This window comes from Zosterops lateralis (assembly GCF_965231275.1).
Source record: "Zosterops lateralis genome assembly, chromosome: 1".
NCBI classification, from domain to species: domain Eukaryota; kingdom Metazoa; phylum Chordata; class Aves; order Passeriformes; family Zosteropidae; genus Zosterops; species Zosterops lateralis.
In genome coordinates, this window is record NC_139762.1 from 49,212,884 (window position 1) to 49,231,017 (window position 18,134).

Consider the following 18,134-nt stretch of genomic DNA (forward strand, 5'->3'; position numbering starts at 1 on the left):
TAATTTAGGTGTTTGCAGTTAAGGATATAAAGATGTTAATTGTTTTGCCTAAAAACAAGGCCCAGAATGCTATAAGGGAGAAGAAAAATATCACAAAGCACAGAATATGCAAAAGTTGGCTAAAACTTGTGGAAATATATTTTTGCGTAGTCAAGATTCCATAAAATGTTATGTTTGCCTTTCAGCATCTCCTTATGTTGCCTGTTTGAGGTAAGTTGATAGCAATGTTAGGTTTTAAACTTTTTTTGGCTTATTTATTTATTCTAAATGGAGCACCTGATGTAGCATCCATAAAAATCAGTGAAACTTTTCTGGCTGATTTCACATGTCTTTGAGTCAGGTTAATGTATAATTTTGGAGAAGGGATATAGAGCCATATTTTTCTCTAATTATGTAGCCAGTGAATGGAAATTATAAACAGCAGCAGTTACATGAGGATCTGCTCTTAGGATGAGGAAACAATTGTCTCTTCACAATTGCAAACATGAGAGATTAGTGAGAAAATATGATGGGCAGACAGGGACTTCTGCTGATATGCTTCTCTTGGGAGAGAATTTAGGAGTTTCTTACGCAGTCTTTGAATACAAAAAAAAGTTTCTAGTAAGATTGGATGCCTCAATTTTGCAGTGATTACTCTAACACTGAATTTTAGAAAATACTGAATGTTGTCCCTCTGAAAATTTGCCCTTTTTAAGTACCTTCATGTTGAACACCCAGAATAGGAAGCTGTTAAAAATCACTTCAGTTTTGAAACTTTTGCTCATGAAATATATAAAATAATGCAATTAGAATAGCAAAAAACCTATAATATACAAATATGAGACCGTAATTTTAAAATAATTATAAAGCAATTTTCTCTTTTTAAAATGAGTCACATTCATTTCTGTTATGATTATTGGAACGGTAAAGGAAAACACTTTTAGCATGCACAAAAGTTCTAAATTCATATGATTAGCAAAGCTCAAACAAAACTATGGCTCGCTGTGAGTGCATGTAGGACACTGGGCTCCATGTCAGGAAAACACCCGAAAATTAGGTAAGCATACCAGCTTGCTAAAGACTTGAATTTGTATTTCTGTCAGATGCTAAATGGTAAAGCTATTTTTGTCATGGTTTAAGCAGCATGGGTAGTCTAAACATGTTCAATAGGTCTAGTGACCTTTTCCTGAGTAATGGAAAACTTTCAGCTGTGCCAGTGTAGTATATTTATACCAATATTATTTACAGGTCTTGCCCTCTTTGCTACTGCTTCATAGAACTGTCCTTGAATGAAAAATAAACGTGTCAGGGGTTTAATACAATTGAAATAGCTATAAACATTCTTAAAAATAGAAATACATGCTTAACCATGCTTTCTTTAACTGATTGCGGTGTTTTCAGCAGCTGTTGTTTCTGTGATGGACTGACAGATAACCTGTGAAAGAGTTCAGTATCAAACACACTGATGTGTGCCCAATAACTTGAAGATAAAAGTTTTGAAATGAATTTTCATGTACTAATTATTTATGTATTTTCTGTCCAGCTGATTTTTAAGGACATGCCAGTTTCTTGTGCTGTGTCATGGTTATTGCTTACAGAGGATTACTACAAGCAGTAGGCATGTGGTGACTTCTGAAAGCCACTCCCCACCTCCCCAAAGTTGGAAAAGTTGTTAGAACAAAAAGCACAATAAATCAATAGAGGACCAAAGAAAAACAGTTCAGTGAAGAGCAAGTTTAACAGATAGTTCAGCCTTTTGGTTATTCCCTGTGAATGCTGAACATGTTTCATTTGACTCCTATCTCACCAGTCCTGATTTTAGACAGTATTGTCATTAATTCATTCAGGCACTGAAAACAGTGAGATGATGTAGTTAGAGTTAATTGTGCAGGTAAACAGAACTGAAGGTCATCAGTGTGCAGGAGATAGTACTATCTCTCAAATTCCCATATGAAATAAGATGGAGCCCTCTACTGAGACTCCTCAGAGAGTGCTACTGTTGCATTTGGGAGGTCTCAGGAAATCATCCCCAAAGGTTCAGCATCTTTAGGAAGGTAGCAGTGTCAAGAATCCAAGACTTATAATATCAGGGCTTATTGATTGAGTTAGTCTGTTACAAAAAAAAAAAAACAAAACAAAAAAGACCAGCAGCCATCAGTATTCTCCAATCACTTATATGTAAGGCTGGGAAGGTCTCCAAGTTGCCATATAACCTGTTCCTCCATCCTGGAGAAGAAAAGCTTTGCATGGGTTGTCCCTGGTCCCTGGTTCTATTACCAGTTCTTGTAAAAGCTGGGCTGTGAGAAGACACAGACATTTTCAGAGTATCTCCTATGTAAGCCTTCCTTGTTTCAGGTGATGTGGAGAAAAGTTGGTATTCATTTTTAACTTTTGATACACTGATCATCTTATCATCATACCTCACTCTTACTGTTGTAGACTAAACATGCTTGGTTTCTTCATAGGTGCTGTTTCTTAAACATTCCACTGCCTTTGCTGTTCTCTGGACTATATCCTACCAGTTTATCTCTTCCCTTAAGTGGGACATCCAAAACCAGGAACAACAGCATTCTGGTCTCACCAGGACTAAGCAGAGTAGAAAATAACCTCTCTAATGGACCCAGAACTATAAACTTCCCTTTCTAAATCGTTACTGTGCACTGCATCACTTCTCAGTGGATATGTGTTCAAAATGCCATTTCCTTTACAACCATGTATCAGTTAACATCTTCCCTAATTATATGTTTTCTTTCTCACAGTCATTCCCTTCTTTTCCATAATTCTTCTGTTTCGTACACTTTCAGTCAGTTCCACCTGGAATTTTAACACACCAACACACTGTATTTGAACCCAGTCATTAATTTATGCACTCACCTAACAATATTACTTTTGATTGATAGCTGCTGAAGGAAGAAGAAAAAAACCTGCACAGAGACTTCTGGTTGAAATGAAGTTATTTTTACATTGGAGGTGGGGAGAAAGAATGTAGTTCAGTGATTTCAGGTTTGCATGTATTTCCCGTGAAGTGAATCTCCATCTTTCACAAAGTTTATTTAACAATAAGCTATACTCAGATCTTTGGTTGGAAGGTGGAAAGTTGAAGAGTACTTAGCTTTCAAACTGTTGCATCTGATTATCTGGCTGGACTTCCAAACTTGCTTGAAAGAGTCTTTCTATTTTTTATATTGGATAGATATCAGAAAGACCTGAATCATCCCTCTTAAGCAAATCATTGCAGATGGAAGGTGGAAAACATTACATCTTGGGACTGCAATCTGGTACAAGCTCATATACTCACAAATTTTTCCAGGGAATATTCCATCATGAAAGAAAAGTTTTCTCTATCGGAATAGGGACCTCCTCCCCATCTGTTCCAAAGGGCAATCTGTTCCTCAGACTGCTTCATGATTACTTTTTCTGCAAGAATGCGTACTGAAAGGTGACTAACTGGCCAAGTGTATGCATGATGGGATTTACAATCTCAATGAAGATCATTATAGGGCTTCTGAAATGCATGCAGTCCCTGTTTGTGGTATATGAAAATCCTCCTGTGTTTAAAATCAGAAGATGTGTAAGAAGCTGCAGTACCCCATTCTAGTTGAAAAAATGTTTTTTTGTATTTTATTATTATTTTATTCTAAAACACATGTCTGGAAAAGGGAGAGTAATTTAATTTCGTTATTTGTAATTAAGGAACCTCATTCTACTATGCTTTTCTGATGTTTAAAATAGATACTTTCAGAGGGGGCAGAGGTAACATCCAATTTAATATCCTGTCTCAGACCTTGGTTAAGAGAAAGGTGTGAAAACTCCAGGTTAATCTGACAATTAGAATCATTAAATTAATTATGTTGCAAATTACTTTTAGGATCACTGAGTCCAAGAGTTAAATTAACAGCAACAAAGGCCACCACTAGATCATGTCCCTAAGCACCATATCATCAGATCTTTTAAATACCTCCTGGGATCATGACTCAGCCACCCTACTGAGCCTGTTAAAATACTTGAAGAAGTTTTTCCAGATATTTAACCTAAACCTCCCCTGGCACAACTTTAGGCCATTTTCTCTTACCATTTGTTCCTTTAGAGAAGAGACTGGCGCCCACCTGGCTACAGCCTCATTTCAGGAAGTTGTAGAGAGCAATTAGGTCTTCCCTGAGCCTCATTTTCTCCAGGCTAAACACCCCCAGCTCCCTCAGCCTCTTCTCATCAGCCTTGTGCTCCACTCTTCTTCAGCTCCACTGCCCTTCTCTGAACTTGCTTCAGCACCTCAATGTCCTTCTTGTAGTGAGGGACACAGAACTCATCACTTTTTTAAGTGCAGTCTCACTGGGCTGGGTACAAGGGGACAATCACTGCCCTGGTCACAATTGCTGATACAAGCTAGGATGCCATTTGCCTCCTGGGACACTTGGGCACACTCTTGGCTCATGTTCAGCTGACCACCAGCAACCCCTGGTCCTTCTACTGGGCAGCTCTCCAGCTATTCTTTGCCCAGCTTGAAGTGCTTCCTATGGTTGTTGTGGCCCAAGTGCAGGACCCAGCTCTTGCTCTTGTTGACCTCATACCATTAGCCTCAGCCCATTCATCCAGCCTGTCAGATCCCTCTGTAGAGAGTTTGTACCCTCCAGCAGAACAGCAACACCCCTACCCAACTTGGTGTCATTTACAGATTTATTGAGGGTGCACTTGTTCCCTTCATCCAGTTCATGGATAAAGATACTAAAGAGGACTAGCCCCAGTACTGAGCCCTTGGGAACACCACTTATGACTGGCCACTGGCTGGATTTAATTCCATTGACCATCATCTTTGGTCCCGGCTTTTCAGACAGTAGCCCAGTGAACAGTGCACCCATACAAACCATGGGCAGCCAGTTCCTTCAGGATAATGCTGTGGATAATGGTGTCAAAGACTTTACTAAAACCCAGTAATACATCAATATCCTTTCCCTCATTCACTTGAGCGGGTCACCTCGTCATAGGCGATTGGGTTGGCCTTTTGTAAACCCCTGCAGGCTGGACCCAATTCTGCACACAATGCGTAATGCCACTCAGGGTGATCTGCTCCATGACCTGTCATGGCACTGACATCAGGCTGACAGTCCTGTAGTTCACTGTATCCTCCTTACCCTTCTTGCAGATGAACACCACATTTGCTAACTTCCAGTCAACTGTGACCTCCTGAGTGAGCCAGGACTGCTGGGAAATGATGGAAAGTATCTCAGTGAGCAATTCTGTGCACTCCCTCAGTACTGTTGGGTGGATCCCATCTGGCCCTTCTGCTTCTACTGCTCCCTATGAGCTCCATTTATACATGCTAGGGGGGCTTGGCCACTGTTGCTCCTGGCCCTGCCCATGTCCTGCCAGCCCTTGTGGCATGAACTCCATGCTCCTGGCTGGTCTCTAGAGGTAAAATTAAAAACAAGAAAACAGGTATGTATTCTGTGCTTGGGTATGTTGGGGTTTTTTTCCCATTTTGAGATACTCTCAGTCATTGTAACTATGTTTTCTCTGGCTCCCTCTACATGTTAAATTTCTGTTTTCCTATTTCTTATGTCTTTACAAGCTCACAGAGTGCCTTAAAATAATTGCACTCTCTAAAGAGCATTTCAGTGTCTCAGTTTTGAGCATTGACTCTTCCAACTGAGTTATTTACTGCCCTTCTGCATATAGCACAAAGAGGGTGAGAAATGTAATAAATAAATTATAATGTACCTCTGTCATTTCCCTCTTTATTATTTCATCTTGCCTAAGGTCTGTTGTATATACTGAGAGGTGAGTCCTGACCTTCCTCACTCCTTTTGGTCTCTTTTAAGCCCTGCTGTGATTTTCCAGTAACCTTTCTTATTACTTACTCATGGAAGTGTCATTGTACTAGACTTTTTTACAAACCCATAACAGGAAAATAGTCTCTGACCTCAAGTATATTTTGATATCGTGTGGTTCTGCTAGTATATACCATATTCCCTAGGAGGTGATTCCATTGATTCATTGGAAAGCATTATGGTATGCTGGCCACATCTTCCATTCCTTTTCTTTTGAGCTGCGTTGTTGTCTACTTAGGGCTCCAGTTATGAATATACTGTTACTTATGGAAACACACAGATGCTCTCTATTAAGGGCAGTGCATCTTTTAGCCTCTTGCAAAACTCCCTTAAACAAAATGCTTTATTGTTTTTCTGAATTTCAACTTCAATTGCATTGTTCTCAGGGGTGTGACTTGGTGGATTATTAAGAAGTGTCAAATAGCCAAAAAGGGACAGCAAAGGAAACAGGCTTCTTGCTGAAGAGCTGATTTTCCCTGAGTGTTTGCCAAAATAACTAATTTAATTTATGGGAAAACAATGAAAATAATAAGAAATTGCATCATTTTTTATTGAGTTTCATAATTAAAGTCACAAAAGTATGTCATCCTTTAGCTGGTGTAGCTTTTACTTTGCAGCTTTTGATTCCTGTATTTAATATTTCTTTCTACACGATCTGCATAATTAACAGGACTTAAATTAGCTAATTCTCTCTGCTTCAGAAACTGGTAGTGTGATCAAAGTTTCTCTTATACCTTGTTAATTAGATACCTGATACAGGAGGCCTGATGTCCTTGAAAATTAAAAAAAAAAAAAAAAAAAAAAAAAAGCCTTTGCAATCTGTGAGTGATTTAAGTCAGACTAAAAAATACTGCTTTTACACAATATCACATTACAATTACTGTCACATGTATTTGCACAGTCCTGTATTTGTACAATATACCATAGTCCTGCACCACTGCCAAACATGTGAGATCAAATATGGTAAATTACTGTTGTTGTTGAGGTCTGATATACCAGAAGAAAAACACAAGTCTGAAATTACCGAAAACTTCATGGGAAAGAGGAAAGGAGTTCCCAGAAATACACTAAAAAACGAATGCTTCTCCCTTTTGAAATGAGCTTGCCAGATTCTTCCAAAAGCAGATGAATGTTCTTGACCTGATGAGTGTTTATCAACTGTCTGCATGTCTGCTTGGCAGCTTTGCTCCCTTGAACTATTCTTGATCTGAGGACCTGAGAAGATGGGGTTATGTAGTCACACTTCTAGTAAAGGTTCCCATTCTCCCAGTCCATCTTCAGTAAAAAAGAGTAGTATCATTGTGGGATATTTTATCAGGAGGATACAAGATACCTCAAGAACTAAATATATGGTTGTACCTGTCCATGCAAACTAGAACAGAGAATTTGTTTGGGATATTTGTAGTGAAATTTCTTGTGGTTAGATGTGGGGTTAACTTGTTCCAAAGTGTTTGAAAATGTCTTTTTTACAAAGAGAACTGTCAAAGAACAAAGGCAGACAGATGCTTCAAGCGTTCGTTTAACCACAAAAGAGAAAGTAAAGTTAGTTTGGAAATAATTGCAGTGACCTCAGCTTGAGATATTAAATAGAAAATACTGTTTCCTGCTGAGTAATACAGTATCTCAGATACAAATAATACATAACATTTTGCTTCTGTTTTTCACTAGCTTTATACTACTAGGCAATGTAAGTCCTGGCTAACATGAGTGAGAGTTTTAAGGTTACAGTAGCTACAGCGGGGAAATCTGAATCAACAGGTTAAGGCCCTAGGTTCATGAAACCCCAGTAAACCTTTGCAGTAAAGGAAAGTCTGTTTTACCATTGTTACAGTGATTTTTTCAGACATGATTTGTGGTTTTGTTCTTTGTTAGTACAATGCCTCACTCAATTGGTTTGTGATCACAGATTTGTGTCTCACCAGTGCTACAGCAATCAAAGGAAAATAATAAACAGCATTTTAAGGCTCCAGTACTGTAAGTTGATTGTCCAAAACCACAGGGCAAAATGATGCAGAGCCAGATTTAGCACAGAAAATTTCTATTACCCAGTTTCAATCTCAGACCATTATTTTGCTTCTCTCTAGCAAATGACCTTGTCTGATATTCTTCAATACATCACAGGGGTCTTGCCAGGCCACTAACAGCACCTCTCCTCCTTTGAGTCACTGCAAAGGCAGTTGGACAGCAAGAAGCAAGAGTTCCTTTCTTGTCGGTTTGGCTCTCACAAGGACGCCCTTGGAAGTGCAGAAGTAAACCCTGGGAGTCAGGCAGATGTGTTAGGTGATGGGCAGGCTAGCAGGCTTCAGGACTGGGAAGGACCCAGCATAGGATGCAGACTGAGCACCTGAAAAGGAGCTGGTAGCATGATCTTAACATTGTGGGTTTTTCTGACAAATGTTGAAAAATAATTCATTGTTATGGATTGCATTATTAACATGCAAAAAATCAGCCATTCAGAAGACAAGCTTATTAGTTCAGGCCTTTGTGAGAGTCCAGGGGTGTGTCTTTATGTTATCTGGATTATGTCCTGAGAGGGTCTTCTAGCTATCTCCTCAGATTTCATGAGGAATCTCAGAGGTAGGACAGTATTTGGATGCACACCCTCCCCTTGCAGTATGTCTGTAACACAAGTGCTTCACCTTGTGATTGTGTGGTCACGGTATTCTGGCTTTGTATTTAACTCTCTTGTCTCTTATTCTGAAAAGTACTTTCCTTAGCTTGGGAGAAGAAAGTACTGAACCCAGCCTGCATCCCACCTATCTGACATGATTGCTTCCAGCAAAATCAGTGAAATTATTTGTGCAGGATGTGGTCCAGAGTTAGGAAATTCTTTAAAGCATGGGAGCATGTGTCTTTATATGCTGGAATTTATCCATTTTCAGGCACAGACAAAGGGAATATTAAGGATCGTGAGAGAGTCCCATACTGTCCAAGGGGGTGAGGAGTAGGACAGGGTAGGGTGGAATAGGATAGGAAAGAAAAGGGAATAATCTCAGTCAGGCAAATAGGATAATTGTCCAGATAGCTTCTTCAAATCTGTTTCAAGGTGTGTAATTGAGGCCTAGTTGGGGCACTTGGTTTTAGGTTGGGGCTTTCTTGAAATTGCAGTTAAATAATTAAATTATTGTAAAAATAATATTACAGGTGGGTGCAAATATGTTATATTTTTCTGAAAAAAATAAACTAATTAAAAATAATTTCCTCTCCTGTTTCTTTGCCAAGACCTATTTTCAGGACTCAGTGCTTCCCCTCAAGAAGCCAATGAAATCTCAGGCACCTAAAACAAGTAGAAGCAGTATACTCAGGATTTGGTTAAAAACAGGCTGGTTAACTCAGGCTGGTTAAAAACAAAACAAGGAAAATATTTCTTATTTTAAATTTTTTTTAAATTATTATTTTATATTTGTGGACATTTTGCTATTAATTTTGGCTGGTAAATACTTCTTATAAAACAACAGCTTAACCATTCAGCTTTCATACGCTGTTAAACTCAGATGCTGTGTAATCTTAGGTTTCTGTGCTGACTATTTCCAGGACACAGAGCAATTCTCTGTAAAACTTGGATGTGAGGCGCATCTGGGTTGAAGAAGGACAGTGTAAATCTTGCCCCTGCTTACCCAGGGCTGTCATGCACAGTGAGCAGAACAACATTTTCTGCAGGTCTCCTCTCATGTGCCTGCCACCACAGAGGCAGAGTTCATCCCAGCAGCACATCAAGGTGTAGGACTGGTGTCTCTTACTCTCTGGAATGGCTGCCAGAGAGATGATTGGTGCTGAGTTTGATTTATTTGGATTTTCCTCATTTTCATTTACTTTGGTCTTTCATAATGCCCACCTTGCTGTCTGCAGGATTGTTAAAGATGCGAGTAAAATTTCTGTGTGAATTAAGTTTTAAGTGAGAATTTAAAATAAAAAAGAAATGTGACTGTTTAATTTTTATTCCTAGTAGTTTGTAATGCTTTTCTAATACATTGGGGTTTTGTGTTCTTTTACAAAACCACTGTATTATCAGTCAGATGTCTCAAGCATGGTGATAGATTCCTCTAAGGCATTTCCCCTCCCACTTTTATGGGAGCTGCTGGGCAGCCAGCTGAAGAGTAGTTGGATCATTAGACTCTCATTGAAAATACATAAATATATGTATTTTGGTGTTCTTGTATGTTCTCTGCACCAAATGTGATATAAAAGTTATGTATGTCCATATGTGATCTCAGGTTGGGTTTATGTAAGAAAGGAGTTTAAAAAGATACTGAATTCTTCCAGTAGCACATCATGACTTGCCTTTGGCTATGAAAATGTCAGACAAGTTTAGATGGTGAAAGTCACGGCAGAAGCAGGAATATTTTAAAATATGGGCAGGAGAATGATTTACCATGGGGAAGGTTGTATGTAGCCTTGCAGTTTGTCAGCCTCTTTGCATGAGTCTTGTCAGTGTGGGGGAAGTTCCCAGTTTTAAGTTTCCCCCAACTTGAAAAGCAGGACAAGCTACCTCCCATGTTTTGCAAGGTTGTGAGTAAAAGATGGGCCCCCGTTTACATCATGTCAGCCTCCTTGCCCATTTTATATTCTCTGTCACTGTTCAAGCTAAGGGCATTTAGCCTGACCACGTTTACATGCATGCAGGATAAGTGATGCTGTCAAGAAGTGATGGGAATGTTGCTCAGATGCTTTTAACCATGCTGAGACACTTCTTATTATGAACCTTTAAATGCCATAATGTCAGTGGTGGGTGAAGTTATTGCTGTCTGGTGCAACTGTGTTGTGCAAAAATTAAAACTGTAAATTGTTTTAGTTTCAACCTTATTTTATGTAAACTTTGCATCCTCCCCAAAAGAGTGTGAGGATTGCAAAGAGAAACATGCACGAGTTGGGAAATAGAGAAGGGTCTGCTCTTGCTTTTGTGCATCATCTCTTCAATTGCGTGAATTATGCAGTGTTTTCTACTAGCTTCCCATCTTTCTGATGGCACAGGATGAATAGTGTTAGGGACTAGCATCAAATTTGTGAAGTAGAAGCTGTCCGTGTCTAGGACACCCAAGCCTTTTTTCTTTGCAGGAAATGGAGGCAGCATTGTGAATGAAGCAAGAATTGGAGATGGAAAGATAAAGCTGTTCCCTTCCTTTTCTCTAGAGTCACTGGATAACAGTAGCCTATACCCAAATATTTGAGCTGAGATATTCAAGGAAGGCTTCTAATAATGCAGAATTTTGGAGGGTTTAGAAAGTAACCTCTGTAAGTCCTTTGCAAAAGATGCAGAGCATGCATGACAATGATTTGAGACATGCTTTGAGCAACTTCTCATCTGATTGGTAATGCAAAGTACCCTGGAGAAGTGAAGTTTATGCTGTTTCTAGCTGAGTATTCAAGTTCAGCTGATACTTACGATAATTTTGATTTTCTCTTTCTCTCTGGTTTTGTGCCCAGTTAAAAGGTAAGGACCATACCACATGCTTTTTGAAGGTATGGAAGCAATGTCACAGTAGTGGTGGTAGACCAGACGACTGATAGAAGAAAGTAGATGAAAGTGTCCCTATAAATGTTTATAATTTCTCCTCAGAGAGATGGTCACTTCATACTCATTAGAAGATTTGTTTTAAATCCTTATTAACTGTCCGTGCTGGTAACTTCACTTTGTAGCCTCTCAAGCTCATTGAGCTCCACACCTCTCCTTATCTCTGCCTTGCTATTTTGCTCCTCTGCTTTGTATTTTCACTACTTCTTGGGTCTGGTGGCTTCCAGAGGGAAACTGTGCCTTATGGAGGGTGACCCTCTCAGTTCTGTACTTGGGGCCAGGTACTTCCCCCTTCACCACTGCATCCCACTTAAGCCGTGTGTGTTGCCATGGAGAAACATCTGTGAGGATGGCAGATACCACATCTAACCAGTACAGAGGAAGGCTCTACCACATTCGTGGAGAAGTGAATCTGTCCAGCCCATGCAAGCAGATTTTTTTCAAAGGCTTACAACTTAGCCAAATCTGGGCAACTTTTAATAAAAACTTTTCCCCTGCCAAAATTTCAAATCCTTTCTCCAAGACATGGAGGCAGTGGAGTTTTTTAATGAAGCAGTTATTAAAAAACAAAACAAAACTAGGAATAATAACATGTTTTTCTCTTAGTCGTTCTCAGAAAAGTTGTTCTGTTGTTCTCAGAAATGGCTGAACCAGTTCAGCCTGATTTATTTATTTTGGAAAGAATAGCTGAGGGAAGCTTTCAGCATGGGAAGTTTCAGCCCAAATGGTTAGCATTTCTCAAAGTTTGGCATATTTAATGCAAGTGGAAATGTTCTTATACTGACAAGTCAAAGGCAAGCTTATGTATCAGCAGTGTTCCTTGCTTAGGATAGAAAAAGACTATATATATATTAATTGCTTTTTCTTAATGTTTCAGGTTCTTTGAGTATATATTGCTCTACAAAGATGCGGTGATGTTTCAGATTGAACAGGTTACAAAGCTTTGCTCGAAGATTGCTCTGACAGAGCCATGGGATCCATATGATATTCCTGCCAATTCAACTTATGAAGATCAGTACTACATTGGGGGACCTGGAGATGAAGTTTTGGTACAGGAATGGTCTGACAGAAAACCAGCCAGGAAATGTATGTTCATGCTTTTGTTTTATTTTAATAATAATCCATGTCTCTGCTGCACAGGGAAAAATAAATTTATTTCACTGGTGTTTCACCCCAGCTTTACATATTTCTATAAAGTTCTCTGGAAGAAGTAATGAAATTGCCCTGTGCACAGAATATCATTTTAATAACAATGCATTTTTTTAGGAAAATCTCATATCTCAGCAGGATTAAGTATGTTCAGGGGACTTGATTGTGTTGTACTTGATATCATACAGGGTCTGGCATGGAACAGCATCATTTCATGTCTGAATCTGGCAGCCTGTATCCAAAATTAATCTAGAGAAGAATTGGTACTATAATTAGGGGCACACTCAAACTAGAGTCTGTGTAACAGAAACAAAGCAAGTTGTCAGTGTTTGTCTACACATGATTCTGCAGCCACTGAAATCCTTAATATGTGTCTAAATTTTGTTCTGCTCTCTACTGGTAAAAAATACCTTGTGCTTGTGAGCACAAGGCTTAATTCTGCACTTGGCAGCTGAACACTTGCATTGTAAAAGAAAGGAGGCTGAATTTTCCAAGGTATAGTATGTTAGATTTTGAATACACAGAAATTTATTAGAATTTTGGCTTCAGTTTCATCTATGGTTTATTGATGACCCAAACAACTATAAAAATAATTTTAAAACCTCTGTGAAATTTATGGGACTATTCAGCTAAAGCAATACTTATGGTTATGGACATCTAATGTATAGGCTGGTTATAAACTTGAGCCTTTAGCCAGAGGAAAATACTTCTTTCTTGAATAAAAGTAGAACAAATGAAGTAGAGAATGAAGGATAAGATCATTAGACTTCTGTAACTTTGAGGTTGATATATCCTCTGGTATTCTGCAAGAGGCAAATTATCACTCACTCCAATAATTTTATTTTTTTTCAGATCTGAAATATTTGGAATTTTTGTGGAACTTTATATGCAGATTCATTCAATTAATGATGTGTGATTTTTACCCTGTATTATTTTGTATCTCCAGTATTTTTCTGTATGATCATTCATAAACATAATGTCTGAAAGTTACCTATCTACCTATATACCTTTCAGCTAGTACTGGTTTGGATTGTAAAAATTATATTTCTTTTACAATTATAAAAGGTTTAGGGGACATACAGGCTACTTTGGTAGCATCATATTTAAGCATGATTTTTTATTCTAAATTCTGAGAGAAGACTTGTTCAGTAAAAGATTTCCTCCATTTCTGTGTACTCAAAACCATATTAATTGAGGTCAGAATGTTTTTGGTATATTAGCATGCTCAAAAGAGGTATATTCAAATATTACTTAGCTTGCTACCCTTTCTTTGGATACAGTATATGTGTGTTTCATGTCACCATTTATTTATTTCTGGTAATGTGGTTGTGCTACAGCCTATGACACAAAACTGAAAATACTGAAAGTAAGTGTATGTGATTGCTGCTGGGTGGGAGAAAGGAAGTGTCCTTGGGACTAGAAAGATTTGTTACAGGCATTCCTCAGAGGAACTGATTTATGATCACGGTAGGTAATTTTAACATCATGAGTTTCTGCTATCAAGAGATCTGAAATGCATAAAACAACAGGATGGAGTGTGATTGAAGGGGTAAACAACGATCACAGAAGGTGTCTGTGAGGTTATAAAAGAGAGATAAAAGCAAAGGGTATTCAAAGGAAACCACTTCAATCGTATTGCTGCCACTGCCTAAATAGCACAGTGGAGAAGGTAAAGGTGATGACAGAGAACAAGGGGGAAAGAAAGTGAGGGAACACCTCTGAGGTTAGCACTCTGGAATTAAATTGAAGCTAAATAAGGGACAGACTCATTATATCACATACGTAGAGGAGATCAGCATTGAGTGTAGTCTTGAGATAATGAACTGCTAGAAATGTTTGAAAATAATAGGAATTTAAAAAAAATTATCATGAGAATCTGAATAGACAGTGTTAAACAGAAGCAACGAGTTAAAAGAGACTGACATCACCATGACCCATTCATCTTGTCTTGTCACCTAAAGTAGTCACATTTCTGGTTGCTTGCAGTGGAGACCTGGGTCGGCGTTTACACCGTCAAGGACTGTTACCCAGTACAGGAAACCTACACCAGGAACTACAGCGTGACAACCTCCACTCGCTTCTTTGACATCCAGCCTGGCATCACAGACCCCTCCGTGTTCACCCCTCCCAGCACCTGCCAGAAAGCCCAGCTGACGAGGATGAAAGATGAATGCTGATTATGGACACTGGCTGCCCTGGGCTAACACGTTTTAGCCAAGAGAATGGTTTTTAGTAGTCAGGTGTTGACCTATAAGCTGATTTTTCAAGCTAAATGTTGCTCTTTTTGGAGTTTGTAAGTTTTCACTTGAGAGAGAACATAAGCATATAACTGAGTAAAATATATAAAACAAAAGAAATCTTTAAATCACATTAACCTGCTCAGTGATGCACTTGCAGTGTTACATAGTTGCTATTAATACAATATTTCTAGATACTATTTATTTAAGGTTGATATTCCTTTTGCAAAGATGTCATTATTTATTTTTTCAAGAAGACAAAGCATAACCAGACAGCAGCATTGAATGGTACTGTCTAGAAGAAAAAGCTAAATTTTGTTGTCATTGTTGTTACTTCTAGAGACTTGAAGGTAAAGATGACCTGCGTAAAACCTCATCCCTAAGTGAAAAATATAATTTTAAACTATATGCATCAAAATGGCGTAAATTTGTTACTTTGGTTTTATTTTGCTTTATGTTCTGTTTGGGGTATTTTTATTTTTTTTTCTTTCTGCTCTTCAGGAAGCTGGTAATCAATTTTTCAGCTAAGTTTTGTTCTTTCTGAAAAGAACCTGGTGTAGCTTTATTCATGTAATGCTTGCTGACATGCAAAAAATACTTTCCTGTTTCTTGGGAGAATGGTGTGAAAGGAAGGGAAAGGGAGAGGTACACCTTCAAAAAGAAGTAAGCTGAAGTTTTTATGCATCTCCCTTTTGGAGAGGGCTTCCAGTGGGGTGTTATGAGACAATTATCAGTGACATTTTACTTCAGCACTCACTTTCCAAGGCAATACTAGCTTTAACGTATGCGAAGGGATTGAATGGTACTGCACTCTAAACTGCTTTAATGTTTTGTGGCCACTTTCAACAGTCTTTACTCAGGGTGTGGAAACACCTTTGTAATTCCAAGGACGTTTGAAAACAGAGAAGCTGTTCTTCATGCATAGTTAGTAAAGACTGAATCAGCATTCACACAGTGCCTGATGGTCGGAATGGAGAGAAGCACAGAGGCTGTTACCTGTGAGAAGAGGTGAGAGGGAGGAATGGGATGCGCAGGTTTTAGATGTCCTCTGTAGTGTGGCAGCAAGGCACTGCAGCCTAAGCAGATATGACAATCTTGCCTTCTTTTGCACCCACTCCATTGATGCCTGTTTTATTTGCTGTTTCATCAGCACCTCAAATCTTATTATCTCCATATAACCAAAAAGCGCAGGGAGTGCACATATTTTGCATTAGAAAATTCAAACCAAACCTTCATGCACCTTTGAGGCTCTCAGAAGCGCAATGGGTTTTGCACTTTTACCAAATTAGATTAACTGGTTTATTCTGTAAGTTATGCATTTTATTTAGTACTTGGAAATAAATTTAAAGACAGATTCTTGTCCTCTTACACATGTTGGGTAGCTGTTTGCTACAGAAGTCATCTGGCTGCAAACGGATGTAAACACTGGGAAGTTTGGTGTCTCCAGAGGAGAGGTGCTGGGCAGGCTTTTAGTGCTTTATATACTCATAGCTTTTTGTACGTAAGCAAGCGGGACAGTGGTTGTTTTTCTTTCACAGTTGTGGTCAGAATGGCATTTTACTTTGCCCCATGCTTAATGAAAGCATATATCCATACCAGTTAAAATTTAGCTAGTTCATTAAAAATTTCTCTTGCAGAGGGCCATTTCACTGAAACACGCTAGTAGAAAGAAGGATTGGGTTTCCTTGAATTTAGAGTGCATTTATTCTTTACTTGCCTTCTGTATTTTTTGTGTGACACTCTAAATGCTAACTGCATATTGTTCTCATTAGGACAATGATTAACATGCATTTCTTAATATGTGTCTTGTTAGAATCTGGAAAATATAATAAATCTGGCTAGCAAGCATGAAGCTGCGGTACTGAATCGTTTGGGATGGCTTTGTTGCGGTTGAGCAGATAGCTGGGTAATCAGGGTGTCTGTATTATGTTTTGCTGACAGTGATATAGTTTCCAGCAATAGCATTAAATGTTCCTTTAAATACAAATTTGCAATTTTGCAAAAGTCTGGTACACAAAAGTGCTTTAAAAATTTTGCCCTGTTTTTCAGGGCAATTTTATATGGCTAAATATGTTCCTCTAAAGCAATGGTGTTGTCTTCATATTTATGCTCTACAAATCCAATGCAGAGAGTTGTCAAAGAGATATCAAGCAGCAAAATTCAGGATTACACATTTTGAATTAGCCACAAACCAAATATGAAGCACGACATGCATATGCTTAGTTTGTTATCTTTGTTATGATGTGCTTTGGTTTGTTGAGTTTTACAAGAGGTGTTTTGTCTTTAGGCAACTATGCCAGTGACTCAGTGAGAAGGAGCATAAAAGGAATATAAGGTAGCTATATAGTATGCTGCCACAACTGAATAAAAATGGGAGGTTCATATGTCTGATAGTCTGATAAACTTGTTTATCACAGTTATTTGGTGAAAAATTAATAATAAATTGGTATGTACATGAGTTACATTGTATTCTGTGGGGTTACAGCAACAGAACCTGGTAGCTGGATAGTCTGGGAGGCAAAGCTGATTTTGTGAGATTTCCAGTGTTTCCTGATTTCAGCTGAGCCAGAAATAGTGCAAACATAGATGTACCTGCCATATTTTCGTGTTTCTGCTTGGAGTTTTTGCTGAAAGCAGGATGTGTAGAAACACAACATTGTTTAATTTAAAGCTAACCAAACATTTCTGAACCTCAAAGAAAGGTTTCATTTGAATTTGAGGAGGAGATCTGGGCATTTGGTTCAGTTCCTATTTTAACAGTTTGCTTAACTCTATTATTAGGGACAGATTTTGCTACCTCAAGCCATGCTGCACACCATGGAAGTGCTGCCATTTACCAGGGAGTGCCAACTTTCATGAAGAACATAGGAAGAAACACATTATCAAAGGCAATTTTGGTCAAGAAATCTTTAAACAGTATGATACTTGTATTCTTTTTGGAACATTAACAAAATCAGTGTATTTCTCACCTTGAAGTTCATTTTAATGCTTACACTTACTCCTTGCAAACTTGCATCTCTTCTCCCACCACCCTTTACTTCCTAATGTCAGTGAGGTCACTTCCAAACTGTGTTTGCAACCCTCATTTGTATTTATTTCAGTAGGAACTGAGCATCTAAATACCTGATGGATCTGAGCTGGACTTGAGCTCCTTATTTTGCCAGCAGTTCTATCTCAAGGGCAAGGGCAGTGCCAGGCATGTGTGAGCAACATACACTGAGCTGCATGTGGACGTCCAACAGAGAGATCAGAGCTGGCTCAAGTGCTATTGCTGCTGTCCCAAAATACCAGTCTTGGTATATCCGTTTTATCACATCCTGCATCTTCTGCATCCTTGGCCAGAAACTGATGCTGGAGGCAAGCTGCAGGATGTTCCCCCATGACAGAAAGGCAGATCACGAGATCATCAGTAGCTTACTCCCTAACTAAAAG

The 18,134-nt window shown here is 38.7% G+C and overlaps 1 protein-coding gene across 1 annotated transcript in view; it reads left to right on the plus strand.

Annotated features, from left to right (window-relative positions):
- The window catches only part of EPDR1 (ependymin related 1), a 29,235-nt gene extending 12,114 nt beyond the window's left edge, over positions 1-17,121 (plus strand). Inside the window, exons 2-3 of the mRNA XM_083877322.1 lie at positions 12,194-12,402; positions 14,452-17,121. Coding sequence (XP_083733448.1) covers positions 12,194-12,402; positions 14,452-14,642 — 400 coding nt within the window. The 3' untranslated portion in view covers positions 14,643-17,121. The remainder of the gene's footprint in view (positions 1-12,193; positions 12,403-14,451) is intronic.
- The last annotated feature ends 1,013 nt before the right edge of the window (positions 17,122-18,134 follow it).